Here is a 26,716-nt window from a genome sequence, read left to right on the forward strand (position 1 = left end):
AGCGATACTTGGCAGGATACGTGGGCATGCAAGGCCAGACCACTAAGGGGGACCAAACGAGAACATGCCGATGCCGCGGTCGAATGTAACCTGGTGGCTGCTTTATGAAGAAAAGCAATTTTATTCCTACTCAGTAAAGTCAGACTTGATAAGGGTCTCCGGGAGCGCTTCGTACTCACCGAGAGAACTCGTCTCTTCATAGTTCAGATCTCTAGTGGTGCAAGAAGGTCAAGCTTGGCGTGGGGTTAGCTACATCACACGATGCGGTTTACAGTACAACTTACCGAGACAATACGGTTCCAGTGTGCTGGGCTGGGCGGGGGCTGGGGTGGAGGTGACGGTGGGTCATCCCTTGAGCGGTCCTGCGGCGGCGTAGACATCGATAAGCCCAATAGAACATGAACCGAGCGTGCGCTGACCAGATCAGAGGCATTGTCCACTGAAGATCTCGTAGTGATGCCCATGTTGTTCGTGTGGTAGTTACAGATCGATCGGAGAGCAGTAATATTGATGGATTGAGACGCGGGATTGGAAGTTGATAGTCAGAGAGCTGTGTGTGCGAAAGAGTGGAAGACTGTTCTGGAGGACAAAACACTAACGTAGTCTCGATATTAAATAGTCTGAGGCAAGGTTTTCCTACACTCCCAATGAACACCAGAAGAGGTCACCTAGTGGCGTACAGGGGCGTATGTCTAGTTGGCAGACCCAAAAAGCCAGGCAAAGGCAATCAGAATCGCAGCGGCCCGTCCGCGCGGATAGACGGGTGGCGTCAGGAAGGGCTAAGTCTAAAGTGTTATGCTGGAATGGGAGGCTGGTTTGGCAGGCAGGGTGCACAAGCGGCGAATAAGAGTCTTCCCCGGGCGGAAGAAAGCTTGATCTGGCGTGTAGAAGATGCCATCTTCAACGGCGGTAAACAACGTGTCGACGGGTGAGAGCACGGCGAGCGACAGTCGACCGATTGTGTGACTACCAGGGGTGAGTACCGCTTGCAACTAAGTAGGCGGCGGGGAAGATGCTCCGCAGCCGCACATCCCCTTGTGCAAGGTGCCTGGGAAGATTGCTTTGCCTCCAGATGTAGGATTCTGAAATGGCGGTCTACGAAGGCATGATGTCAAGATGGATACACGAATACTTCTATTCGTTCGTGGGCATGACTAGACGCCTCGATCTCAGCTGCTAGAGTCTTTGATTGGCCAGTCGAGCTGCACGCATTCCCGTGCTAGGACTTGGGATGATCAGTAGGTGATGAGGAGACGAAGTTTGTCTATACTCAAGTGAAGCAAACGGCTGACCAGTCGACATAGCCTCACTTTTCAGTCTTGATATAGAGTTGTCGAGATGGATAGATGCAGCTCCGGCGAGGTTGTCAATCGGTGTGAAAGCCTGCGAGGTTCGGACAGGTGAAGTGGTGAGGGTGAGACGAGTCACAGACAACAAGGCCGGCGCGCTCGGACGTGACGGCGCGCCAAGCCCAACGCGAGCCCTGGAGCATCGCGACTTCCTTTCAGGCAGACTCACTCTACGCCAATCGCCCCCAGCCTCGCACTCCCGTCAGTCGCCTACAATCGCCTATTCGAGACGCGCTCCCAATCCAGAAGCGACCGTCTCGGCTGCTCCACGGCGCTGTCCACTACCGTCGCATGCGCCCGTCCGACATGTGCTTCACTGGGTCGTAGGGCTAGCAATCACATCGTCCGTCCCTGCGTCACCCGGCTGGTGATACCCTCGCCGCCCGCCCATCGGCTCCCTTCACCCATTCCGCTTCATTAGACTCAGCGCGCCCGCATCCGACAGCCCCACCAGTTCCACACCATTCCTCACACATCGCACTGCGCCCCGCCAACATGTCTTCGGTCTGGAACCCCGACAATGTACGAGACGTGGCCGAATCGGTGGGCATCGCCTCACTTGCCGACAATGTGGTCGAAGAGCTGGCACGCGACGTCGACTTCCGCTTGGCACAGGTGCTAGAGGAGGCCCTCAAGTTCATGCGACACGGGAAGCGGACCACCCTGAGCACACAAGACATATCCAATGCCCTCAAGGTGTTGAATGTGGAGCCCCTCTACGGTTACGAGTCTACCCGACCGCTGCGCTTCGGTGAGGCTTCGCTGGGGCCCGGCCAGCCCTTGTACTATGTCGAAGACGAGGAGGTCGATTTCGAGAAGCTCATCAATGCCCCACTGCCCAAGGTGCCACGGGAAATCACCTTCACGGCACACTGGCTCGCCGTCGAAGGAGTCCAGCCTTCGATACCTCAGAACCCCAACACGAACACCGGCGATCTCTTGCCTAAGGGACCCAACGCGAACCCTCACTTAGCCGCGGCTAACGGCCTGGACAACGTCAACGTCAAACCGCTCGTCAAACATGTGCTATCCAAAGAATCGCAAGAGCTCTTCAACAAGCTGTCGGGCGCCCTCATCGACGAGACGAACATCGAATGGCAGAACGCGGCACTTGCTGCCATCTCAACAGAGCCAGGCATTCACCAGCTGACGACCTATCTTCTTAGCTTCATAGCCGAAAAGGTCACACACAACATGAAGAACCTGTTCATCTTGACACAGATGATGCGTGCCGCAGAGGCGCTGCTGAAGAACCAGGCCATCTACCTCGATCCCTACGTGGCATACATGGTACCGCCCATCCTGACGTGCTGCACAGGTGGCAAGGTAGGACCAGCAAACCCTGCGCCATCCAACGCCTCTTCAGAGACGCTGAACGGAACCATGCCCGACCACAACCGCGCTACCCAAGATGCATTCTACCTGCGAACGCTAGCAGCCCACCTCCTCAAAGACATTTGTCGGAAGCACGCGTCGTCGAATCAAGGCCTGAAGGCACGAATTGCACGTACTTGCTTAAAGCAGTTCATGGATCCCGACAAATCAGTCGGAACACACTTTGGCGCGTTACAAGCGTTGCTCCTCGTTCTAGGCGCCGGTGACGCACTGAGAGGACTCATCCTACCGAACATCAAGATGTACAACGATGACTTCCTTTCTAAAAAGCTCGCCGACGAGAGCACGAGGCACGACACCGAGATTCTACTTGCAGTACTCGTGGGCTCGTTCCCAGCCCTAGTACCCAAAAGCATGAGAGAGCGGAAACAAAGGGAGATACAAGAGGGCACATACACAGCACCAGACCTTGACAACGTCCGAGAGCAGCTCGTCGACAAGGTCGGCAACCTCGTGGCCGCCCACTTGATTGAGAAGAAGATGGACCTAGAAGTGCAAGAGATCCTTAGGAAGGACTTTGACATTTGAGCTATTTATGAGAGAGCATACGAGGCATTACTATTGGCGTTTCAGGATAGGGGCTTGCTTGGATGATACCATTTGCTCCGAGACACAGCGCTCGCACGGCTGAAATTCAAATCCGTCCTTTACATGACTCACCGTTCAGCTGCTCAAGTACCGGTATCGTGCATGTTGATCTGCCAGTGAATGCTCATCCTATCTACTAACCAAATAAGTACAAACTGCGTATTCAACGAGAACCTAGAACTCTAGACAGCTTTGGGTTTTGTCACTTTTCATATTCATACGAAAGAGACTACAGCGCACCCGTTCAAGTTCTTACAAAAGGCAGTAATAACGCGTCATCTCCACCATCATCATCCGTCCACCTCGCTATCTTCGCAGTAACACCATCAACAACACCTTCCATCATCTCGATACCCTCGTCAATAAAACTCTTGCTCTTCCGAATCAACCTGCTGCCTCTGTTGCGAGGGGTCGAAGACCCGGCACGTGCTGTACCAGCTTCCAAAGCGTCCATATCCGAGAGATTGAGTTCAAAAGTCTCGTTATTGTTCTCGGCGATATAGCTCAGCGCAGGAGACACTGCTTCAGACGCTGGAACCGAAGTTGGCGTCGTGGCAGCGAAGAAGGCGGCTCGTTCGGCTTGCCATTCCAGCGAACTTCGCTTCACCAGTGTGGCGCTTACATCAGGGCTGAGGAGACCATTGGGAGGAGGGTCGAGGAAGGGGTTTATCGGCGACGTGCTGCTGGGTGTAGATGGAGTTGGTGAAGGAGGGACCGAGATCGTTGGTGTTGTAATTGTGAGACCGAACCGTGGGCCTGCAGGAGGCGAAGACGAGAAGCGGCGGTGTGTTGTGTATGTGCGATCGTGGACTTCGGACCGGATTGCTCGACTTCTTGGGCGGTTGTGACTGGACCGTGTATGTTGTGGTCTGTATTTCATCTCAATACTCTCAACGACTTGCCCATTGTCTCCAAGGTAAGAGAACGGAATCTGAGCCGCTGATGTGATAGCGCTGTCACTGTCCGTGGCGGAGTCCAAAGCTCTGTCTATCGGTATCCCGCTTTGGCTTCCATGTCGATGTGCGTACTTGCTCACTTTGTCAATCGGCCTTCTCTCCTCTCCCCTGTTTCCAACAATCTTCTTCCCTTTCCATTGTGCGCTTCCTACTTTCGACTCCGTCCTTCTGCTGATGGCGCAAGTAATCACCGTCCACATAGCACCCAGTGCGAGAATTGCTATTGTACCAACAAAGAGTACCTTGTACCCCGGAGCCAGGTACGCCAGTTCGTAGTCTACGCGGCCCATGATGCTCGGATGATAGGGAAGTTCGTTGTGTGTAATCGGGTTTGGATTTTGTAGCGGGTTTGAGTACTGTGTCGCGCTGTGCGGTACGATAGCGTCTGGGTAGAGGATACCGGGTGGTGAGACGCGGGGGTACGACGAGCGGTGCGGTAATGGCTGTGTGTCTGCAATCGGCGTTGTCGGTGTTGTTGCGCTCTTTGACGATTGCAGTCCCGCTACGTCATACGAAGGGCTGGGTGAATGTGTGAGTGACCGTGGAGCGAAATCGTCCTGCAGCGTACGACGCAGACCAGGTATGATTCCCTGAATCTGCGGGATCGGGAAGCGAGGCCTGGCCTTTAAACTAGGCGTTGAAGATGGCCAGTTGAACGTTGAGGCGCTGTGGTAGTCGACCTGCGTGTCTTTTGCATTAGTGATGGGCTGTATAGCATCTTTCGCAGTGGTAGTGATAGTGCGTGATGTCTCGCGGTATTGCGCCGCTGGTGCCATAACAAGAGAGTGCGATGATGCACGAGCAAAATGAATGTCGATATAGTTACACAGCAAGCTGCAAGAGTGTAAAAAGACAAAGGTAATTAGCGAAGACCATGAAAGAGTTTAGAGGAGAAGCGGCGGCGACGGAACAATGCGAGACAATGTGTCAAAGAGGATACTGGAAGGAACGGTCGTGAAGCAATAATACGAGACAGGCGCGCACCAACATTCAACAAAGACGATTGATTCATGATGTGGCACCCACAGCACCATGAGTTCACGCAGCATCGATGTTTTGAACGATAATTGTACAGTGATGGTTTGATGAGACTAGGATTATGTATATGTGAAGAGGCCATGCGAGCTCAGTGCTGTCAGTGAAACAAACGCCGCCCAATGGGATATCCAAACTGCAAGTCTAGAGAGTACTTTTGAACGAGACGATGCGATGTCGCAAGAAACGCAAGGTACTTTGAAATGCGGAACGACGTCTATGCAGCCGCAGCTGCGGCGGGATTATGTACGGCAGTTCCAAGCAGAACGGGCGCTCGCCTACACACAGAGGTGTGGACCGTGTAGCACCGAATGCAGTATGGGACGTCGTGTACCTGTCGTATGGTACTCACTGAGTGGTGACATATGTCGGGCCACCAGCTGGCCGCTTATCTGCGGTTGAAGTTGAGGTACTTCGCCGCAACGAAAAGAATAACCAAGTTGCTAGCAATGAAAGCAGCGAAGATACCCAAGTCTCTCCATCTGTTGCTGAACTCGTATCCAAGAGGTCGATAGAACTCGTCGCCGACCTTGTAGGCGCAGTAATTGCACGCGTTGGTGGCGTTGTCGAGGATGTATCCGGGCGCACCGCTGGAGAAGAAGTCGCTCATGTACGATCCACAGTCTTGACCTTGTGGGGCGCTGAATTGGTTGAACTCGGCAGATGTGCATTCGACTTTGAGGTCATGAAGTTCGGTAACGATCATGCCGCCGATGAGACGCGTGAAAGGGTTAAGCTCATAGAGCCATACACGCCAGAATTTGGGGATTGAGGGCTTGGGGATGGTGACACCGCAGAAGAGAGCGAATATGATCTGAGAATGCTGTTAGCTCATGCTTCAAGAAAGCATTTGTGTTGACTTACGATGATGAAGGGGTTGACATAGGAAGCGATGAAGGGAGTTGGTGTCAACGCAGCAATCGCCTGAGCCAAGGTGACGGAGAAAACCTCAGTGATGAGCACGATCAGGAACTGGTATCCAGCGCGGGAGCTGTCAGAGTTCAAGCCCGGGATGTAGTACAGAGGCAGGAAGAAGAAAACGGCGCAAAGCACACTGTACGGCATCTCCGCGAGGACCATAGACAAAGCGAATGGGAACGTCTTGTATGCCTTGGACATCTGCTCACGGAAAGAGATCATACGCTGGACAGCGTACTTGGGTTCAACTTGAGCGAGAATGAGGGCTGGCAGAACCGTGACCTGGAAGATAATGAAGACGCGGTATTGCAGAGATGCTCGGGAGTCGTCCAGCTGAAGGTACATGAGACCTGTGAGCAAAGCGATGATGACGTGGTTGAAGAGGCGAGTGAAGCCGTAGTTGGGAGTGCGCCAGAAAGACAAGTTTTGGCGCCTGACAACTTGCTTGATCTGGTAAGACATTGGTGTAGCGAACTCTTTTTGCTCGACTGGCTCGGCAGAACCAACAGCAGCCATGCGCTCCTCCTTGACCTGACCAATGTGGCGCTTGACTTCAGCGAATTCCTCAGAATCCCTCCATACATCAGCCCAATCGCGGTCACCAATGCGAGGAGCGGAACCAGCACCAACGGCATCTAGCATCCACTCGGCAGGGTTGGCATCCGGAGGGCAGTTAGCACCGTGGCGATGGAAGTAGTCGAGGAGAACATGGGCATCCTTGCCGATGTCACCGAAATAAACACATTGGCCACCCCTTTGGAGAAGGAGCAATCGGTCGAAGTTTTCGAAAAGAGCAGAGTTGGGCTGATGGATAGTGCACAGAATGGCTTGGCCAGCGGCAGCAAGTTTGCGAAGGAAACGGACGATGTTGAAAGCACTCTGAGAATCGAGACCAGAAGTAGGCTCGTCCAAGAACAGGAGGAGCTCAGGCTTGGCAGCGAGTTCGACACCTATAGTAACACGCTTGCGTTGTTCGACGGCTAGACCACTCTCAGGGTCTCCAATGATGGCGTCTGCGATGTCTTCCATTTCCAACAAGGCAATGACCTCCTCGACGTAGGCATACTTCTCGGCTTGGGGTGTCTCATACGGCTGTCGCAGGTCGGCGGAGAAGCGGAGTGCCTCACGGACGGTTGTAGCAGGTTCGTGGACATCGAGTTGTTCGGCGTAGGCAGTCCCACGCTGAAACGCGATACCAGGAACCTTGCCATCAACTAGCTTGTCACCACTAATAACACCAATGTTCTTGCGGTTTGCCAGCACATCGAGAAGTGTGGTCTTTCCAGCACCTGAGGCACCCATGAGCGCTGTCAGCTGTCCGGGCTTGACGTATCCGTAGATGTTGTTGAGCAGGCGGAGCTCTCCGCTGGGGACAGGTACGTCGTAGCACAGGTCTTCCCATGTGAGGACAGCTTTGGAGGCAATGTTAAGATCCGAGTTCTGGTCGCTGCTGTCTTCCTTGCGGTTACGCTTATCACGCTTCTCTTGCAACTTGGCGTTCAGCTCCTTGAGTTCCTTGTTCTCTTTCACGAAGAAGGTGACTGTACGGCCACCAGCACCCCACTTGACGAATTCTCCAAGGAAGGCGTTGGCGAGAAGGAATCCGACAATGAGAACAACCATAATACCGTAGTGCATCCAGAGATCTGAAGGATCCCAAGAGAAGTTGGTCTTGATGTAGTTGGTGCCAGAAACGATGGGGTTGCCAGCCTCACTGCCAGGTAGAGTACAGACCTGGGCGTTGAGGTCATCGTATCCAGGCCCAGCAGGAATCAAAGAGCTGCCAGCACAGGTCAAGTCCAGACGACTGAACTCGTTCATCATCAGCGCAGAGAAACCCAGTCCCAGGGCATTGATGTAGAAAATCCATCGGAGCCAGACTTGTTCGGACTGCCACTGAATGAGATAACCAGAGGTGAGTACGAACAATGTTATAATCGTAGCAGCCAGACGAATCGCGACGTCGAAATCGGGGCAGAGACATCCCACTGTTCGGAAGAACAATGTCATGGCAAGGTAACCAGTGATGATGACCAAAGCGAATGTGAAAAAGGCTCCGGCGTCTCGAACCAGGTTCGTCATGAAATACACGATAATGGAGAAGACCAGAATCTGCACAGATGCAAACAAGAGATCGACTCCAATCTGGGCTATCCAAAGGGCTGATGGTCGATGGAATGTGAAAGCGCGATGTTTGTTGATGATCGGTCTACCTAACATAGTGGAAGCCAATTCGGAGAAAGCCTGGAAAGCGTTGAAGAGGAGAGCAATGAAGAGAACACCGCCACGAGTGAAGGCGCCTTCCGAGGTATCAGGGAGATCGAGCCAGACGGTACCAGTAATGATAGCGATAGAAATAGAGGTAATCCAAGAAACAACCAGGGCGAACTTGTCCTGCCACTTGAGCAAGAACTGACGCTTCGCCAGAGCCCAAACCTGGAGGTAGAACGGAATGGAGTAGACAGACTTCTGGGGGGCATGGCGTTTGGACTCCTTGACAGCCAACTGGAAGTCATCGTAGACGTGCTTCTCCTGCTCCATCTGTGCCTTGTATGCTACCATCTCAGCATCGAGCCTAGCCGCAGACTCGGATTGATTGAAGGCTTGGGCAAGCGCTTCAGGTGTGGAGGGAACGTCCTTCTCACTCATGCCGGGCTTGAACTCGCGCTCAAACGGATCGGTGCAACCAGTGAGGTAGTCGGGGGTGGTTTGACGGGGCTTCTCCTTGAATCCGAGGCCCTCGAAGTAGGCACGGGCTTCCTGAGCAGGTCCAAAGTAGACTTGTCGCCCGCTGTCGATGACCATGACCTTGTCGAAGCACTTGTAGATGTTCTCGGAGGCCTGGTATAGAGACACAAAGGTTGTCGTCTTGTAGATGTTCGTTAGCACCCTAAGCGAACGTGCATAATCGACAGCAGTCGAAGCGTCCAATCCTCTTGTCGAGTTGTCCCAGCTCATCAGGGAAGCACCGGTAATCATGGTTTCGGCGATGGAAACTCGCTTCCTCTCTCCTCCACTGACACCGCGGACGAAAGGGTTGCCGACGATGGTGTTTCGGGTGTGCTCAATGTTGAACATCTTGAGCATGAGGTCGATAACCTTCTCCTTGAAATCTTGTCTTGAGAGTCCGGCTGGGCGCTTTCCAGGTACCTTGGTCTCGAGCGCGAAGTCGAGCGTTTGTCCGACAGTGAGCGTGGGGTGATGGTTCTCGTCCTCCTCACAGTACACTGCCTCTCCTCTGTATCTCTTCTCGAAGAAGTCGGCGTCGAATGGACCGTACAGCACGTTTCCATCGACCTTGGTGTATCCGTATCGCTGGTTACTGATGACCTTGAGGAACGTGGTACAACCACTGCCGGGCTTTCCTAGCACAAGCACCATCTCACCAGGCTTGACGACACCCTTGAAGTCCTTCAGAATGTCGAACTCCTTGCCCTTCTTGCCAAGCCCGAGAATGCTGGCAGCGGTTTCGAAGACGTTGAAAAAAGATACGAAAGCGTCGGGGAAGGTCTTGACGTAGTTTTTCACACCACCTGCGCGAGAGTCAGCGTGTATTTCGGGTGCGGCATGCACAGAGTAGACATACCAATTCCGCTGACGGTGAGACCGTCCCACACAACGCCAATGCGCTTCGACTTGATGCCAGCTGCCTCTTCCTCATCTTTACCACCGCGTAGAGTTGCCTCGAGATCGAAGGGCTCATCGGAAGAATCTGAACCTTCAACAGTGGCCTTCTCTACATCCGTGGTGGCCTGATCCTTGCGGCTTTGCTTGCTCTGTACGCGACTCAATCGGCGCGAGATGTTGCTGGTACGCGAGAGTTCCTTTGAGAGTTCCGCAAAGTCGGCCTCGGCCCGTTGAATGTTGACTCCACCCGTGACATTGCTGAAACCCTTTTCGTTGTGCGCCGAGTTGCGCGCAGTGCTGTCGGTGACGGAAGCAGTCCTTATACTGGCGTCGTCGCGGTTTATGTGGTTGCGATTGGGATGAATAGCCTCAAAAGTGGTGCCCTCGGTGTGCTCTTGGATCTGCGTATGCTGTACGCTGGCGTTGTCCATGGCTGCGGCGGCGGTACAGGGCGCACCCTGCGTTTGAATTAAGCGGTAGCGAACCGGTACAGGCAGCGGCGATGTCTCACTCAGCTGCAGGCACGGCAAAGAAGCGAATTATAAGGAACGTATGGATATCTCGAAAAACAAAACAGGAGCACAGCAAAGGGCGCGAGGGCTGTCGCAACGGCTAAATAAAATAAGAAAGCAGTACACAACGGAGATAAGAGCACCGAGTGGGTCTCGCGATCCGAAAGGGTTAAAGACGGTGGGCAATCCTTAGGAGCTGCACCGCGTGCGGCTAGGCAGATCTCTTATTGTCGCAACTATCAATCCGCGGGAGCAGGACGGTGAGAGGGTTTGACGCGCGGGCATTCTTCAGCGGACAGCTTCGCACGGAGACGGCGTATCAGATGCGCAATCGAGTCACTCCGTTGCACCACGATCGACGGGACAGTCACATTCTATGCACGTCGGCTAGATTCCGCCAGGCATGACGATGAGATAGATCCCTGGGCACACGCAAGGCTACAAACACTATGCGGCTCAGCACGTCACTCCGAGCATAGCTCCGAGCAAGCCTCTGACGTCGACTGCAGTACTTTTATGAGTGAGGCATCCAACGCGGCGCCTGCAGACATCTTGACAATAGACGCCGGCATGCTGTCGTTGAGGAGGATCAAACGGGAACAATCTCGTGGAGTCGCTTGTCTCCGCTGGGTGTGATTGCGTGCATGCTTTTGGCTCCACCCATGTCCACCTCCGAGGTGCGTTTGTCAGCCAGCAACTTCACCGGCTTGGCATCGAGTCATGTTGATTCCGCCGTTGCTTCGACGCCAACGGGCCGACAACCTGCATCAGCCCTTTCAAGTATCGACCCCGCTCTGTAGCAAAAGAAGGGTCGCTGGCCGGACTTAGCTATACAAGCGGTAAAGGAGTCGACCATCTTTCGTGTCGTCGGATTCCCCATATTTTAGACGTTCCAATATCGTCCGAATTCAAGGCACATACATTAGCCCGTCTTGAGATTGGTGTTCTGCTGCAGACATCCGGCATCTGTCTTCGGCAACCCGACCGTGCCCTTTATTCGCGACTCATACTCGCTCATTCTAGACTCACACACGAGTCTTCGGTACAGCTCAACGCCCTGATCTGCAGCAAGGGCTTCGCGATGGTTGCACTGCATACCGCGACTCATGTCGACTCATCGACCTTGTTCTTATCATGATCAGAAATCATGTTCTACGTTGTCGCTTTTTCCGGCTTCAAGCTTTGGACTTCAGCCGCACCAACTAATTTTAGCACCCGTTACTCTTGCGATCGACACACGATCAACTCGAGAATCGGTACATGCCCGGGTAGTTGCAGGGTGACATTATTGCAGCCCCCACATATCGCCATGTTGTCTCACATCGATTGATCAAAGTGTAGACCAATGCTACCATTTACACAAGAAAGACGTCACTGCTGGGAAAGACACACAAAGACACATTTCTTTTCGCTATTACTATCAATGTCCAGTCCGATCTCAAGCCCACTTTTTGAGGTCAAAATTCCGCCTTCAAGATCAGCTACTATCCGGACTACTGCTAACGCAACACTGCAAACATACAGGAGAATATTCACATATCAGATCCGATCCAACACTAATATTAGTATCACAGCATCGCGGCTTGCAGTAGAACTGAAACTGCATCTGCATGGCGCGTAATGTCTCTGACCAACACGAACGAACAGCACTACTTCATCACTCTCGATTTCAGCTTGAAGCCTACGAATCTGACTCTAGCCAGTTACCAAACTGCGCCTAAGTAATCGACACGAGAAGCCAAGCTGTACTACGTCATGTGTCATCCCATCGCGAGCAACACGACGCGAAGTCATGTGAAGGTTTCTTAAGTACTCTGACATTTTGTACTGCAATTGGCTCTCTGTTCAAGAGGTAAGCCACGGTCAAGGCAGACTCATTATGAGCAGCTTCAGGAGCTTACGCAGGGGGGCTCAGCGCGCTCACCGCCGGTGAGTTCAAAGCATCGCATTTTGCGTGTTGTCTTGCTCGTCTTGCTCGCGACGATGAGCTATTCTGAGAGACAGTAGTTCTGGACGGCTTTATATATAAGCCAGTGTTAATGGTGATTGCAGCGAAGCTCTATCAAACTCACAATCTACTATCAACTACATCATTGCACGAGCACCAAACACATAATTGCCGGATTCCATTAAACTTTGACACCTTGATCGAACATGTCTTTCCCACCTATCCGCTTCACCCCTTTCCAAGTCTCCAGCGCACCCTCGTCTGGTCAACCAGAGACGAAGCAGCCTTCTCATCAACTGGAGACGTCGGCAGCGTCCAATACGCCTGGCAACTCCACTACCTCCGGTAACTCGACGTCAAACACTGACAACTCCAAGAGTACGACCTCAAATGACGGAAAGTAGCCATACTCACTTGTCGACCGACTCATTATAGTGAGCCACCGAAAATTCAACAAACTCCTTACACTTCATAACACAATAGGGCAGAACGAACATGGCCCAGTGCAGCCACGGCGGGTTATATTGTATAAACATCGGTCAAGTTCGCCTCAGGTTAGGAAATGGTCACTCTTTTCGACATTTGAGCATCTGGTTTCGATAGACTTGTATCAACTCCATTTACCAATCCTTCCCACTTTCATTTCTTGGTTTCTATTCAGTAAATCGCAACATGGCAACAAGTCTGAGGATTTAAAGCCAAATCCACATACAGCTCCGCATTTTTTCAAAGAGAATCCACCATTCCAGATGCGTCCTTCCATGACCGTATAACCAAAACCTCACTCCAAACCACACATGTTTTCATTATCACACCCAGCATCGTCTTCCTCAAATTTAATCTCCAGCGGCTCGCCGCTCGCCCCAGCGCACAAGCACCCGTAATCCACTGCCGCGTTCTGTCGTGTCCCTCGGTCGTACTTCGCGGTGACGAATACGAGGTGCTGATGCGATTAATCCCTCATGCAATTACGCGTACACTAACACAATGCTTGGATTGTAACATGTGCCAGGAACATTTTTCCGTTTCATCATAAAATACTATATATGGGAAGGACTGGAAAGATGAAAGCGTCCGTATAAGTATGTATCAATCTGGTATGCTATACGTTTTGCTTGGGAACTTGGGTACGGCCACTTCAACGCCAGATCGCAACAACGCCAATAGCGGTAGTAATCCCCCTGCTTCATGCAGCGTGTACCGAATTAGTACTTCTATTGTTCGTAGTACTTAGGTTGGAAGCTTACAGTGTTAAAAATCATCGTGTAGTGAAGCCAATCATGGTGTCTAGAATCACCGTCACAAACACATCAAAGTAGGTATGAATATATGGGAGTAATATAACATTGAGTAATACAGATTTTCGTTTTCGCTTGGAATGAAGAAGACGTCGTGGACATTGCGAACGAACGAACGAACGACCAAAACCCTCACACACCAACCCCGTTTCTCTTTCAATCATGACGCCTTGCTGAACGTTTTCCAAAGAAGAGGAGTCGACAAAGGAAATTATGTTTGGGTATGTTGTTGTTGTAGTAATCGTAGTGCCAAAGTAGTTTCTCATCTCCCCCCGTTCCAATTCATGTGTCTTCGTCTTTGCTTCTCTCCTATTGCATCATGCCATACACCTCTGGAGAGCTATCGAGTCATCCTCTACCTACCTCTTCTCATTCATCTGCACACCTGCCTCAAGCGCAAGCGGTGTCTTCTCCCTCTGCTCCTGGCCCTGACCACTGCTGCTCGGCTCACCCTGTGGCCTCCTGCCAATCCGCGCAAGCCAGCTCTCGGCACTTTGTACCGTGCCGTCGACGACAGTAGTAATCTGGCCCATCATGTCCAGTCCCTCTTTCGCAAACGCCAGCATGCGGTTCGCGCCTCTGACCTCATCGCCGCCCGCATGTTCGTTGTTCGCGTTGCGGCCAGCGAGCTGCCATCGCTGGGGTACGGAGAGCAATTGTGTTCGAACGACGGTTTGGGCGTTTTGCGGGAGGGCGCCGCCGGTGTAGCGAGACACGGACTGCACGACAGATTGGAGGGTCTGCCAGATGTCTGATGAGAGGACCTTGATGCGGTCAGCAATTTGGCGAACTTGATCGTCTTTGTCCGTGTCGACGAGGCCCATTTGTGCCATGGTGCCATTGAGTTGCGTCTTATCATCTTGGGCAGCGAAGCCGCCAGACTGCCTCTGGTTGCGGAGGGCAGCTTCGTATTCTTCGAGGACGAGCTTAAGCGCGCGCATTACGGAGTCGATGTGGGTTGTTGCGCCGCGAAGAAGACCGAGGCAGAGCTTCAACGATCGCAATGATGTCTCTGATAGAGCTACACCGAGACCGGACGTTGTCATGATGAGCTGCGTAGACCAGTTGACGCGACGATCTTGCGGAGTGTTTGAGCGCTGTTCTGGCGACTTATGCGACGTTATCTCTCCAGAGATGACTGCCTCCTCATAGTTTGGAGAGCGCTGATCGTCGTATGCAGGGAGCGACTCTGTGTATGAGGATTGCGAACCACCTCTTGTCCGGGACGCTGCTGCAAGAGCATCATCTACGTCCATGGCGTCGTCTGCTGGGCTTGCGATTCTTTGCCTCTTGCTCCTTGAGCTCTCGCCATCTCCCTGCTCGAGGTCGCTGGGTCGTCTGTCTCCTAGATACCGGCGCAGGCTTTTCTCCATGCCTGTCCGCCTACCCACAGATGACACAGTGTTGACCATAGGCGATCCAATGTTGCGCTCAATGAGCTCAGCACCGTACTGGACTAGACGTGGAGTGTAGCCTTTGGTCGTGTTGTAGGCTGAGATGGAGCCGTTGATGCCATTTCCAAGCCATGGGTGATTCGACGTAATCAGAGAGAGGAGTGGCTCCGGAGGTTCGCTTGTAGATTCTCGAGCAGAAAGCGTGAGGGAGCGTGCCGTCGGCGAGCGAACGAAGTCTGCGATGGTTAGTCAAAATGCATTCCGCGTCATAAACAGCAACCGCAACAGCGTCGTAGCATACCTGGGTTCCCCAATCCGCTCAACGCCTCTGCTGCCAGCCTAACATCCGGGTCGTCCATGCTGACACTCGTTTCCCGTCTACCCGCGTAGTCATCCTGTAGGCTGCGTACGCTCGCCGTGTCCATCGGGCTTCCCACGTCTTCGCGCGGTAAGCCCTCTGGCGCTCGTGTAAAGGTCGCATTGTTCGGCACTGGCAGCATGCCCCATTGCGATCTGTCGTACTGCGACCGCGGGCTGTATTCTATTGAGTTGTGTGGAGTATGACGCGCTTTCGTGTCCGGCAGGTCTAGCGACTTGATGCCGGGCAGCCTCCCATGATCCGGCACATGGCTTGGAATATGCGTCGGAACGGAAGGGAGGTGAAGCGATTCGGGCTCGTGTTGTGTATAGGCGGGCGGCGGGGCACGCTGGAGTGGTCGTTCCTGCTCCATGGTAGGATTCTCGCAGGACCGTGACGTTTCTAATCAACCCGACTACCCCACGTTCATCTATGCGCAGACCACGCCGGGCGATGTCTCTGCGACTCTCCGATCACTTGTTCGGTGCAGCGCTATGTCCGTGAAAGCCGTCGCAATGCCCAATGATGGTGCGGAGGGTGCGCCTCGAAGGGGTATTCTGCTCCGCGGAAGCGTAATCGGAGGCCGAGTGCGAATTGGGGGACGCGATGATGTCGTTTCAGGGGAGGCGAATCTCAGAAGACGCACAGCATGGTAGCGCAGCTGTGAGTATCGATTGAGAGACGTGGGATTGTCGGTTATCGCATCGTGGATCCGGAGCCAGGGTTGGAGGGGGATGACAGCGCGAAACGACGCCGGGCAGCAAATTGGCGATCGCCTCTCACATGTCAAAATCCTATCACATGTCACGAACAATCCACCCAAGCCAACGCCACCATGCTTTCCGGCCTTTACCCCGAGCGAAGTGACACCGACGCACATGTCTCAGTTATTAAATTCCATCGAGCAATGACCTATAGCAATGCTTGACGTCCTACGCATCCCCAAGTTGCATCAGAACATTCGAACACGCTGTTATGAGTTTGGAGTTGGCACGACGATCTCAAGTAAAGCTGACGACAGGAGCCCGGTACATATGTGGGGCTGCAGCCGTCCTCTAAGCTACCTGAGTAACGTAACAACACATTATCCGATGTACCTTACTCTGCTTCACCTACCTTACGAGGGCCTCAGCACTGGATGCCTATTGCACGTAACTTCACCAGATCCTTTTTCTCTTGTGCAAATGCTTTCGAGGCCGTTGACATCCTCATTTATTCAGCTGTAATCGCCCATTATAGCGTAGACGACCGGGCTATCTTGTGCTGAGTGGCGTGCAATGGCTGTCATATCAAAACGAGTATAGTCGCCCGTTACACGTGAACTCGGTAGACTTCCCTACCTAGGTACATTAGCGATATGTACCTCCAACGAGCGCAACCAAAAGGCAAAGTACACACAAGGAACATGAAGCAGTCATTGACGATTATGCATTATCTTTCGTTGAATATTGTCTACAACGTGCTCTACCGCCCATGCCAAAGCCCAAGACTAACACCAGAGTTGTCGTAACGCGAACCGACCAACCATGCTCTTACATGCTTTTATCGTGACACGGGGCCGGACCAAAAGTGTCAAGCCCCAAACATAGCAATTACAATAAGATATGGAAATTGTAGCCCTCCAGGCTGATATCGTGTCAAGAACGAATTGGTAGGAGCCCGGCCGAAAGGTGGCTCCACTTGACGAAGTTTGTTCCGAACCGGTGCTTGGCCCGTAACATCTGGCTAGCCCTGAAGAGCAACGAATGCTACATCAGATGCTATCGCAGAGTAGTTCGAGTGCTTCGACGGCGAGAGGCCGTTGTGCGTCGTCCAGTGCTTCAAGGAGCTCTATCTGCCGCACAGCACTTCGTATGTCCTCCGAACGATCGAGCTTAGGCCTTGCGGCTGCGGGTCGCGCGTCCGTTGGGTGTGCCGTTGGGCGAAGCTCCTGTAGCAACACCGTTAGTGACACCAGCACGCGAGGTCGAAAGACGCCTGCGAGCTTCACCAACAGTCGGCACCTTCTCGTCCTTCATCTCCACCAACGCGCTTGTAGCCCTGCGGCGGCCCTTGGGCACCGGCTTCTTGTACGTGGCGAAGTAGAAGGCGAGGAAGAGGAAGAGGTACGACGTGATGATGCAGATGCCGGAGATGGCAGCAAACTCCTCACCAGCACACTTGCCCATGTTGGGCATGTGTGGCCAGTAGGTGCTTGTGAAGTAGGTCCACGAGGCGAAGTAGATGAAACCTGTATGTTGTTAGTGTGTGATATGGTTTGTGGGCAGAATTGGACTTACCGAGGTCGAGGACGAACTGGGTGATCTGGCCAACGGTGATGTACTTCTTCCACCAGATGCGGATTCCTCGCGCGCTCTGGAAGTAGTACCAGTACATGACAACGTGTACAGCCAGGTTGAGAGTGATGACGGGCCATGAGACGGGAGTGTGACCAATGAGCTGGGTGTAGCAGAGGAGAGCGGTCGCGCCGTGATGGTAGGTGTGGAGGAAAGCTATGCTGGTCAGCGATGCGATGTCAACGTCGAGTTGGTGCACATACTCAATGGCTTCTTCTTCAAGAACAGGAAGCAGGTGTCAATCAGCTCAAGGAACTTGGTAAGGTAGTTGAGCTGCTCATGTTAGCAGCATCCCGAGTGTGTCGGTATGAGTACGTACGTAGTACAGAATGACCAGCTTGTCGGTCCATCCACCCTGGTGGTCGCAGATAGCGAAGAAAAGACCCTTCCTGACAACAATGGGGATCAATTGCTCGGCGAAGAGGAGAAGTAAGGTGCCGCTGATCGCCGTGAGGTAGAAGTTGTGGACCTTGAAGAGAAAGTTGAGCTTGAAGGGCTCACGGTTGCGCATGAGCTCCCGTCCACCGAAGATTATGATGTAGTAGGTAATCAGCGTGATAACGCAGACCTTGAATGTCGAGAGCGGCGTCTCCCCTTGTACGAAGCGGAAGTCCTGGGGCTTGTAGCCCGCGATGGGCTCGAAGCATTTCTCGAAAATAGGCCATAATGCCAGGCCAAAGGGACGGTCGAGCGTCGGCGCGCCGACTTCAAGCCAATCTGGGCCACCCATTGTGTGCGAGTATGAATTGGGATTCGTCGAGGTTGGTGTTGTGGTGTTCGGAACGGTGGAAGCCCTGGACGTGGGGATTTAAAGGGTTGAGCCTAGCAAAGCGACTAGGTAAACAAGACAAACGTGGAGGAAGAGAAGGCAACCGCGACCGAGCAAGTGCAAAGCACAAAGGAGTGACGAGAAAATGTGAAGAAGTAAATCTCACACCGAGCCAGATGGAGGTGATGCGCAAAAGGTTATGAAGGGCCAGCAATGTTTTCTGGCTGCGCGCGGAAAGGAGGTCGGAAATGACTGCTGGGGTCTTCCGCCTCTCCCGCACCTGGGCCCAACGCGCCGTTGCACGTCCAAATTACGACACATTGCAGACCGAGGCCATTGACTTGTTTACTATTGGCTACGCTACTGCATTGATCTCCTGTTTTTACACGCATGCATTACCACGCTGCCTCCTAGATAGCGTGAACTTAAGCCTAACTGACTTAAAGTCCTGTAATGCAAACATTGTCCATCGTCTCTGCTATTCACTCGGCGCGAACCATACTTTGGCTTTTGTCGCAAAGTAGAAGCAAACCTTGGAAGCCTTACAGAACGTGGCATCGAGTCGGATTCCTTGGCGTTCCGAAAGCCGAGGCGCCCCTTGAAGTTAGCGACCTCCCAAACCGGATGGCAAGGAAACCTATGCGGCTCCCCGTATCTATTCGCGTGGTAATTTTAGCCTGCATGGCTGCGACAGTATGGATCCCCTTGCAGCCCTCTCAGCACTGAATACTACGAGGCCAGGAAGTAAACAACAATATCACTCATGCATGAAAGAAGTCTCCTGTGGGAGCTCACGATAGTTCCCAACATCGCACAGCTCACAGTTCATATTCTGAGCAGGCACAAGTCTTTAGAAATTCTTTATATTCCGCGTCTATCAGTGAAGAAAGTCCCTATTTCGTCGTCTTTCACAAGAAACATCATCCGGAACACCCAAATGAAACATTCCATGTTGTTTTGGGAAGAACCAAAGAAACTGCGACGCTTGATGCCAGATAAACCACATGATATCGCGACTACAATCAGCCCTCAAAAGACCGGCAGTGAAGCAAGGCAGCAAAAAGAGAAGAGAATGGATGCACCCAAGAAATCAAGAGCTAACAACCCGGGTAATCGTACCTCCAGAATTCGACCTTGCACGTCCACCTGATGGTCGTGACGAGACGACATGGCCAGAAGAAGAATTCGGGCGACTGTTGCTACGTGGTCGGCCAGCCGAGCGGCGAGCGCTGGACGAAACGTGGTGCTCCCCTTGCGAAGTATGATGCCGTCGCTACAAAGACGCAAAGCACAAACACGTCAGATCCACCTGAACCGAAATGCAAGTCTTGGGAAAAAAGGAAGAAAACCTAGGAGTCTAGGGATAGAATTAAGAGTACATCGATTCGGCCACACAGAATGCTCATCCAGAGTTCTAGGGACTTAAGAATCAACGTACCGAGGTTTGGCTGCCTTGACGCTCATATTCCTTTGGCCGCCTCTCTCTCGATGCTGTTCCGTCATCCTGTAGACGGAGGTTCTCCAAACGTGACTCCGAGTCATCCATACGCATCGGGTCGACGGCGGACTTCTCTGCGGTGCCGTTTGAACGTGACTCGGCGAGCTTGGCGAGCTTATCCCAGCGATCTTGTCGACTTTGCTGTCTTTGCGTGGCGTTGTTTTGTGACTCGGCGTAGTCATGCGAACAGTCGTCGAAGAGTTGCGGGTTTACTTCCATGAAGAGCTTCATAGCATTGTACACCATGCCGTGGATGGTTCTACGCAGATAGTCAGCAAGCAAGCCATGTCACCAGAGTGCATATACGTACCGGTTCCAGTGTCCCTTGGAGTTTTCGTATAGCGGCGCGAACATGATGGGCAAAATGACTTCGACATTGTCGCTAACCAGATTACAGAAGTACTCGTTGTTCCAGAAGTACAGCGCTCTCTCGGCCACCTGGAAATGAGGACTGGCCACTGATTTGGCTAACTGGTTGAACAGCGGCTCTTGAACCTTTGCGAACTCGGCGGGGTCCATAACCTCGAAGATGTCCTCTACTTCGTTCAAGAACATGACTTCTTTGGTACTGTTCACCTTTGGCCAATAGCGGAGAAGACCCAAAACAACCTGAACGTGTAAGCCTAGCCTATTGGATCTGGCGTATGTCCCTACCTCTTCTGTTAATGCCGCGTCCTTTTCCAAGAACTGGACAATGCAATACGCCAATTGTGGATGGTACATGCTCAGGCTCTTGACTTTGTGGAGCGGGATGAGCACCCTCGTAAGGAACAGCTTGTGCTCCTCCTTCAATGGCAGAGCGAAACCGTTGATGATGGACCCGAGAATCTCGAGAAGCTCGGCGATACCGTTGAAGCGCTCTGTTTCGTAGATGAATTGGAAGAAGACGTTGTTGATGGATCGGCGGATGTAAGAGCGGAGGTTGAGGAATTTGCCGTAAATGCGATGGAGCGTAGTCTTCAAGAAGTCGCGTTCCCGGGGGTCTTCAGAGTCGAATAGCTCGAGCAACTGCCGATGTTAGCTAAATGAGTCTAAAGCACAGATCGGGTACGTACGTTGAGCACGAAGCTGTGGTCTATATACGCTTTGGCAATGTTCGTGTTGAAGTCCTGGCTTTCGATGAAGCGAAGGAAGAATTCGTAGACGACCTGAATGTGCGGCCATGCCACTTCTAGCACCGGCTCGTCTTCCTCTGGGTCAAAGGCTTCGCCTTGCGGGTTCATCGGGGGCGGGATAGGACGGAACAAGTTCTTCGCGAACATCTCTACGACGCGTGGATACATCTTCTCGGTGATAACCTGGCGGTTGTTGGCGACATAGTCGAGCAGCTCGTGCAGAGCCAGGCGCTTGATCTCCTTGGACTTCATATCGCCGCTCGCATCGTTGAAGTCGAAGATGATGTTGCATTGGTCGATCTTTTGCATGAAGAGTTCCTCCCTCTTGTTCGGGGGCACCTCATGGAATCCGGGGAGCTTTTCCAGTTCACGCTGACGTTGATCCGAGATGTCGAAGCGCGACGAGTGTTGTCTCTTCGGGGTTCGCATGCCCTCGATGTTGTCTTTGGGCGTCGCTTGAAGACGGTCGAATATTCCCGACTTCTGGCCCGCCTTTGGAGGCGCAAGATCACCGGGCATCGTCTCGGCAGCGCCAGGAGGAGGCACATGCTATTGCACTGGTTAGTCTACCAAACACACATCGGTTGATGCGCGGGTACTTACAGGCGCGCTTGGGCTGATGACGACGCTGGGTGCCAGGGGCTGCCCCAACCTAGAGGGCGTGCCTGGACCTGCAGCGCCAGCGTTACCAGCAGCACCGGGGCTCATCATGCCCTGTCCGCCGAAAGATTGGGGTCCACCCGCAAGTGAACCTGACGAGGGCTGGGGGTTCTGTTGTAGCGACCCAATGTTGGCCGAAGCGCCATCGGCGGCGGGCTGGCTCTTGCTTCGCGCATCGGTGAGCTGCGTCTGCGACGAGGAAGGCGTAGCCTGGGCAGAGCCCGAGGGGGAGTTGGAAGCACCCAGCGACGGCGATGCAGTTCCCGAGGTGGAGTCCTTCTTCTTAGATGACTTGCCATCCTTGCTTCGAGAGAGCTGTTCGGACTATACATGTTAGCCTCTGCGCATAGAGAGGGGTAGGGGGGTGCGTGGTGTTGCCGGGGTCCATGGGGAGGACAAGCACTTACGACCCTCTGCCTGAAGCCCTTCATGGCTGTCGGAATGCGCCCACGGCCAGGTCAAGCGCAGCGGTGTTGCAGAAACGGGCGTCCGAGATGGCGGCTGGCCTCGAGACGTCGGGAGACAGGTCGCAAGCCGATAGCGCCAATGGAGACTAGATGGCAGGCGCACGCACGGTGAATCGGACACAGGAGAGCGTAGGGCTCAGGCCGACATGGAGGAGAGACGCGTGAGGTAATAGATGGTGGCTAGTGTAGCCGTCTAGGATGGTGCACGGGGAGTCGGTGGAGGGAGCAGCTTCGCGAGGGGGGGTCAGACGGCAGCCGGGGCCCTAACAAGTTGCTGGTGACGTATCGGCGCTCTGGCTGAGGGAGAGGCGTGTATTCTGTAGCTGGAGGGACAAGTTGGAGCAGGTCGTCAACTGACAACTCAGGGCTGCTGCCAGACAGACAGCGTCGAGTGATTCGCGCTAGCCGTCCCGTAGCGAGGCCGTGCGTTTGGGCCAAAAGCCCCGCCGCAGCCGTCACGACATCCAGGATAGCTGCGAGCGTGAAGTAGCACGGCGGGCGTGTCAAGGGAGCGACTGCGCGAGAGACGGGAGACTATTCCGCTGCTGGGCCCGCGGCAGACTCGTATCATCTGATCTGGCGCTTTGCAGGAGAGTCATCGCGAGATCGATCCCTGTCTCTATAGAGAAGCGGCGACGGGCCTCGCACTGGCTCAGGGTCTCATCACTTGTCTCTCGAACACCTACCACGGGCGTACCCAGGTAGTCCGGCCGAAGTAGACAGAAAGCTTTGAACGACTGCAAACTCTCGTGAATCTCACCGCGAGAGCATTTGAGTGTGGAGCTACCCATAGTGCACCCCAACATGGACAACGCCATGTCGACCGAAAATGAGCATGCGCCCTGGCTGCCCATCCCGTCACGTGCCGTCTCCGTTGTCGAACATCCCGCCATCGTCAAAAACGTTGACAAGGGCATTACCTCATTAGGTGGGCCTGTCAAGCTAAGCAAGGTCAGCCGCACGGCAATAGCAGTGCCTACCGCTTTGGGAGAAACTAACACTCGCCCAGGGCTTGCGATCACGATTGGAAACCACGACCAACGCTGAGGGTGACGACGAGCTCAAGAAACTCATCTCTGTCTCGCTACGGCCGGACGATCCCTTTGCTAAGCGTTTGCTGTCCACGCCTGTGAGGACGAACAATCTTCTCATCAAGGTCACGGTGCCAAAACGGACAGGACGCAAACGAAAACGTGGAACCACAGGGCCCTTCCTTACTGAAGATGAGATAGCCAGTGGCGGTGCTGGCTTGCCAAACAGCACCCCTCTGACCAACAAGACGTATGTGGATGCACCAACCATCTACAGGAGCCTGCAAGACAATGCCTCGACATACAAGGTTGCTCTTGCCGGAGTGGTAGATGAGACTCATCGGTTCCGAAGTAAGTCGAGACCAGCTCTGAACTGTGTAGAATCCATCACTGACTCTCCAGACATGCCCGACTTGCAGTATGCTGCCTCTCACAACGAGACCATGGTCGGTCTACGAGACCACGTCCTGCCGAAAAGATGTGAGACTAATCACATCATACTCAGATTATTACTAATTTATTTTCAGACGAAAACTTGATGAAGTATAATGTCAACACTGCGGCCGGTGCTGATCTGAACAAAAGCGTTGGGCCATCGCCAGAGTTCATACAGATGCCAATCGCCTTCAACTATCGGTTCCAGCAAAACTCAAACGTCAAGTACACCGATCAAGGTGTCGTCAATATACAAAGGAGCCTGGCTTACAACGCATACACAATCGTCAAACCCACAGACGAACATGTACCGACCGGACCCCGGCCTGGTCTTCCAGCAGAGAGGGATCTTTCACCCTATATGCAGTCACTGATCGCCAACATCAGAACTTTGCTCTTACAGCGACCCATAGTAACCCGACAGCTACTTTACAACAGACTAGGATGGGACAAGCGAACCAAGCTTCGGCAAGCAGCCATCTATTGCGGGTTCTTCTTCGAAAGCGGGCCCTGGCGAGAGGCTCTTGTCCGCTGGGGAGTCGATCCTCGCAAAGACCCTGAGTATCGCAAGTATCAGACTGTGTCTTTCCTGTCTTATATCAAATCAGGCACATCAAAGCACCGCGCGGTCTTCGATCAACATGTCTTGAAGCTAGCAAAGATGTCACCGGAAGAGTTGGAGACTGAGCACACATTTGATGGTGTCAATGTCTCGCGAACAGGCAACCTCTTCCAGTTCTGCGATATTACCGACCCTCTCATTGCGAAAGTTCTGGCTACAAAGGACATTCGAGCAACTTGTGCACCCACCTTCCAAGGGTGGTATCACGTTGGCACATGGGCCAAAGCAACGGTCATTCTGAAGGACAAGATGAACGCAATTATTGGCGGCGAAAAACCGGATGATAGCATATATCAGCGCATCGTCGAATGGCCCGAGTTGTGGGACGATAAGGAAATGGCGGCCCAGTACAAGAGTGAAGTCGACGACCGTCACATACACCACGAGAAGAGGAGGGAACACCAAGTGATGCACAACGTGCGCTGGGCTGCAAGAAATCCGCGCTACGCCTTCGAGAAGATGGAGGAAACTGATGAGCCGGAAAACCACGCTGACGGAGACGAGGCCCCAGACGACGTCGAGGTTCCCGAGGACATGACCGAAGATCCTGTACAGCCAGATACTCTTCTGAACGCTGACATCGGGGATGCGGAGGACGACGAGGACGATCAAGATGGCGAGGCAGATGAAGATGAAGATGAAGAGATACAGGCTGGTGGCAGGAACGATGATCTGTCTGGCAGCTCAGAGCTGGATGACGACAGCGATAGCCCAGTCATGTCTGTCCGAGCGGCATCAGAAGGACCGGTTCCATTTGGCGGTTATTACAGGGTATGAAACTTTTGAGGACCCCTCTGAGAGTGCGAGGGCTTGTGGATGAAAGTCAGAATAGATCAATTCTTGCGCTCATAGCTGTTCTCTTATCTACTTTCAACAATGCTGCGTACAGATAGCTGGAGGCAGAGCGTTATATTAAGGATCTTCAAAGACAATGGCGTGCATTGCTTAGGCAGGCGGAATAGCGCGCATGTAGACAACTCAAGAAAATATGAAGAATGCTTCCGAGTCAACAAACAATTGACATGAGCAAGTGCGGCAGCGCGACTATGCCGTCAGTCTCAGGAACGGGTGCGACCCACTTTTAAGACGGCTTGGCTTGGGCGCAACTCGGATCGCCTGAGCTTTCGTTTTCGTAACCTCACGCGAAATCGCACCACCGACACCACTACTCATCGACACACTGCCGGCTACGCACGCCCAGCAGCCCCGAATCCACCTCCCGTAGCTTGCCAGTAGCTCTCCAAATCACAACATGTCCTTCGTCCGCGCCGCGTCGAAGGTCAGCCGAGTGGGCGTGCGAGTCCCGGCCTACCGAGCAACCCCCGTTGCGTTGAACACCCAGCGTGCTTTTTCGCAGTCGGCTGTCCGCAAGAGCGATGCGCATGCCGAGGAGACATTCGAGGAATTCACCGCCAGGTACGCCCAATCCGAGGAGGGGCTGTAGAGATGGATGGGCAGGAGTCATGCGGAGATCGTGGACAGCCATTGAGCGCCATTGAGGATATCACGAGCTCCATCGCTGACTTGTGTTTCTTCAATGCAGATATGAGAAGGAATTCGAGAAGGTGAACGACGTTTTCGAGCTTCAGGTACGTTGGTTGTCTCCATGATGTGACCCCACCGGTATCACCCGACATGTGTTGGGCAACTGTGGGATGGCACACACACAGGCAATGTGCTGACAATCGCCAGCGAAACCTGAACAACTGCTTCGCCTACGATCTCGTTCCCTCAACCACCGTCATCACCGCCGCTCTTCGCGCTGCCAGGCGTGTGAACGACTTCCCCTCAGCTGTCCGGGTTTTCGAGGGTACGTCTTCTGCTATATTCCCAATATCAGTCCTGTGCTTTCTACCCAAAAGGGAGCCAGATGGACTCTGGAATACGCTTGCTCGGCATCCGGTCAACTTTGAGACGATGATTACTAACATACGTCACAGGTATCAAGTTCAAGGTCGAGAACAAGGGTCAATACGCAGAGTACCTCCAGGAGCTCGAGCCCATACGTGAGGAGCTCGGTATCCCCCTCAAGGAGGCTATGTACCCCGATGAGAAGTAGAGTTCAGAGGTTCAGGCTGCGCATATTCGTTATCCCCATGTTCCCGCCCCCACATTTTGACATCGAATACCATGGTGCGCCTCTCCAACAATGTAAATGTCAACCTTTTCATTTCTCATCTTAGACGGAAGACCGGACGTGGATATGTGGCCTTATATGATTATGGTGATGTTCTCTGTTTAACACAAGATGACGGTAGAAGTGCATATGACTGGGCGGTTGTGAAGGGTGAGTCAGGCGACGGGAGGTAGTTGGATAGATGTATAGTGTTTGTATCTCGCTTTAAGTCCCATATAACCCGTGAACTTCTGAGTGCAGTATTCGTCGTGATCTTAGTTCGCTGAAG

General features: G+C 53.2%; 7 protein-coding genes across 7 annotated transcripts; 3 read left to right on the forward strand and 4 right to left on the reverse strand.

Moving 5' to 3' along the window:
- Positions 1 to 1,844: 1,844 nt before the first annotated feature.
- Positions 1,845 to 3,272, forward strand: J4E93_002887 (uncharacterized protein; the record flags this gene model as incomplete). The annotated part of the gene is made up of 1 exon (XM_049340828.1): positions 1,845 to 3,272. One exon carries the CDS (start codon positions 1,845 to 1,847, stop codon positions 3,270 to 3,272), a length of 1,428 nt encoding a protein of 475 aa, XP_049201710.1.
- A 2,439-nt stretch (positions 3,273 to 5,711) lies between these two features.
- J4E93_002888 (uncharacterized protein) lies at positions 5,712 to 10,299 on the reverse strand (the record flags this gene model as incomplete). The annotated part of the gene is made up of 3 exons (XM_049340829.1): positions 5,712 to 6,137; positions 6,188 to 9,774; positions 9,828 to 10,299. The coding sequence occupies 3 exons, from the start codon at positions 10,297 to 10,299 to the stop codon at positions 5,712 to 5,714; spliced, it is 4,485 nt and encodes a 1,494-aa protein (XP_049201711.1).
- A 3,686-nt stretch (positions 10,300 to 13,985) lies between these two features.
- Positions 13,986 to 15,751, reverse strand: J4E93_002889 (uncharacterized protein; the record flags this gene model as incomplete). Its single annotated transcript, XM_049340830.1, has 2 exons — positions 13,986 to 15,256; positions 15,322 to 15,751. 2 exons carry the CDS (start codon positions 15,749 to 15,751, stop codon positions 13,986 to 13,988), a joined length of 1,701 nt encoding a protein of 566 aa, XP_049201712.1.
- Positions 15,752 to 17,252: 1,501 nt separating this feature from the next.
- J4E93_002890 (uncharacterized protein) lies at positions 17,253 to 18,444 on the reverse strand (the record flags this gene model as incomplete). The annotated part of the gene is made up of 4 exons (XM_049340831.1): positions 17,253 to 17,608; positions 17,658 to 17,870; positions 17,918 to 17,987; positions 18,034 to 18,444. The coding sequence occupies 4 exons, from the start codon at positions 18,442 to 18,444 to the stop codon at positions 17,253 to 17,255; spliced, it is 1,050 nt and encodes a 349-aa protein (XP_049201713.1).
- Positions 18,445 to 19,912: 1,468 nt separating this feature from the next.
- PPP2R5D (Serine/threonine-protein phosphatase 2A 56 kDa regulatory subunit delta isoform) lies at positions 19,913 to 22,187 on the reverse strand (the record flags this gene model as incomplete). The annotated part of the gene is made up of 6 exons (XM_049340832.1): positions 19,913 to 20,240; positions 20,292 to 20,590; positions 20,636 to 20,989; positions 21,037 to 21,645; positions 21,700 to 22,080; positions 22,164 to 22,187. The coding sequence occupies 6 exons, from the start codon at positions 22,185 to 22,187 to the stop codon at positions 19,913 to 19,915; spliced, it is 1,995 nt and encodes a 664-aa protein (XP_049201714.1).
- An 840-nt stretch (positions 22,188 to 23,027) lies between these two features.
- Positions 23,028 to 25,088, forward strand: J4E93_002892 (uncharacterized protein; the record flags this gene model as incomplete). The annotated part of the gene is made up of 4 exons (XM_049340833.1): positions 23,028 to 23,174; positions 23,233 to 23,605; positions 23,657 to 23,734; positions 23,782 to 25,088. The coding sequence occupies 4 exons, from the start codon at positions 23,028 to 23,030 to the stop codon at positions 25,086 to 25,088; spliced, it is 1,905 nt and encodes a 634-aa protein (XP_049201715.1).
- Positions 25,089 to 25,563: 475 nt separating this feature from the next.
- On the forward strand, positions 25,564 to 26,370 carry COX6 (Cytochrome c oxidase subunit 6; the record flags this gene model as incomplete). The annotated part of the gene is made up of 4 exons (XM_049340834.1): positions 25,564 to 25,727; positions 25,855 to 25,900; positions 26,004 to 26,121; positions 26,252 to 26,370. The coding sequence occupies 4 exons, from the start codon at positions 25,564 to 25,566 to the stop codon at positions 26,368 to 26,370; spliced, it is 447 nt and encodes a 148-aa protein (XP_049201716.1).
- Positions 26,371 to 26,716: the final 346 nt, after the last annotated feature.

Source organism: Alternaria ventricosa (genome assembly GCF_023758065.1).
Source record: "Alternaria ventricosa strain BMP 2768 chromosome Unknown scaffold_4, whole genome shotgun sequence".
Classification (NCBI taxonomy): domain Eukaryota; kingdom Fungi; phylum Ascomycota; class Dothideomycetes; order Pleosporales; family Pleosporaceae; genus Alternaria; species Alternaria ventricosa.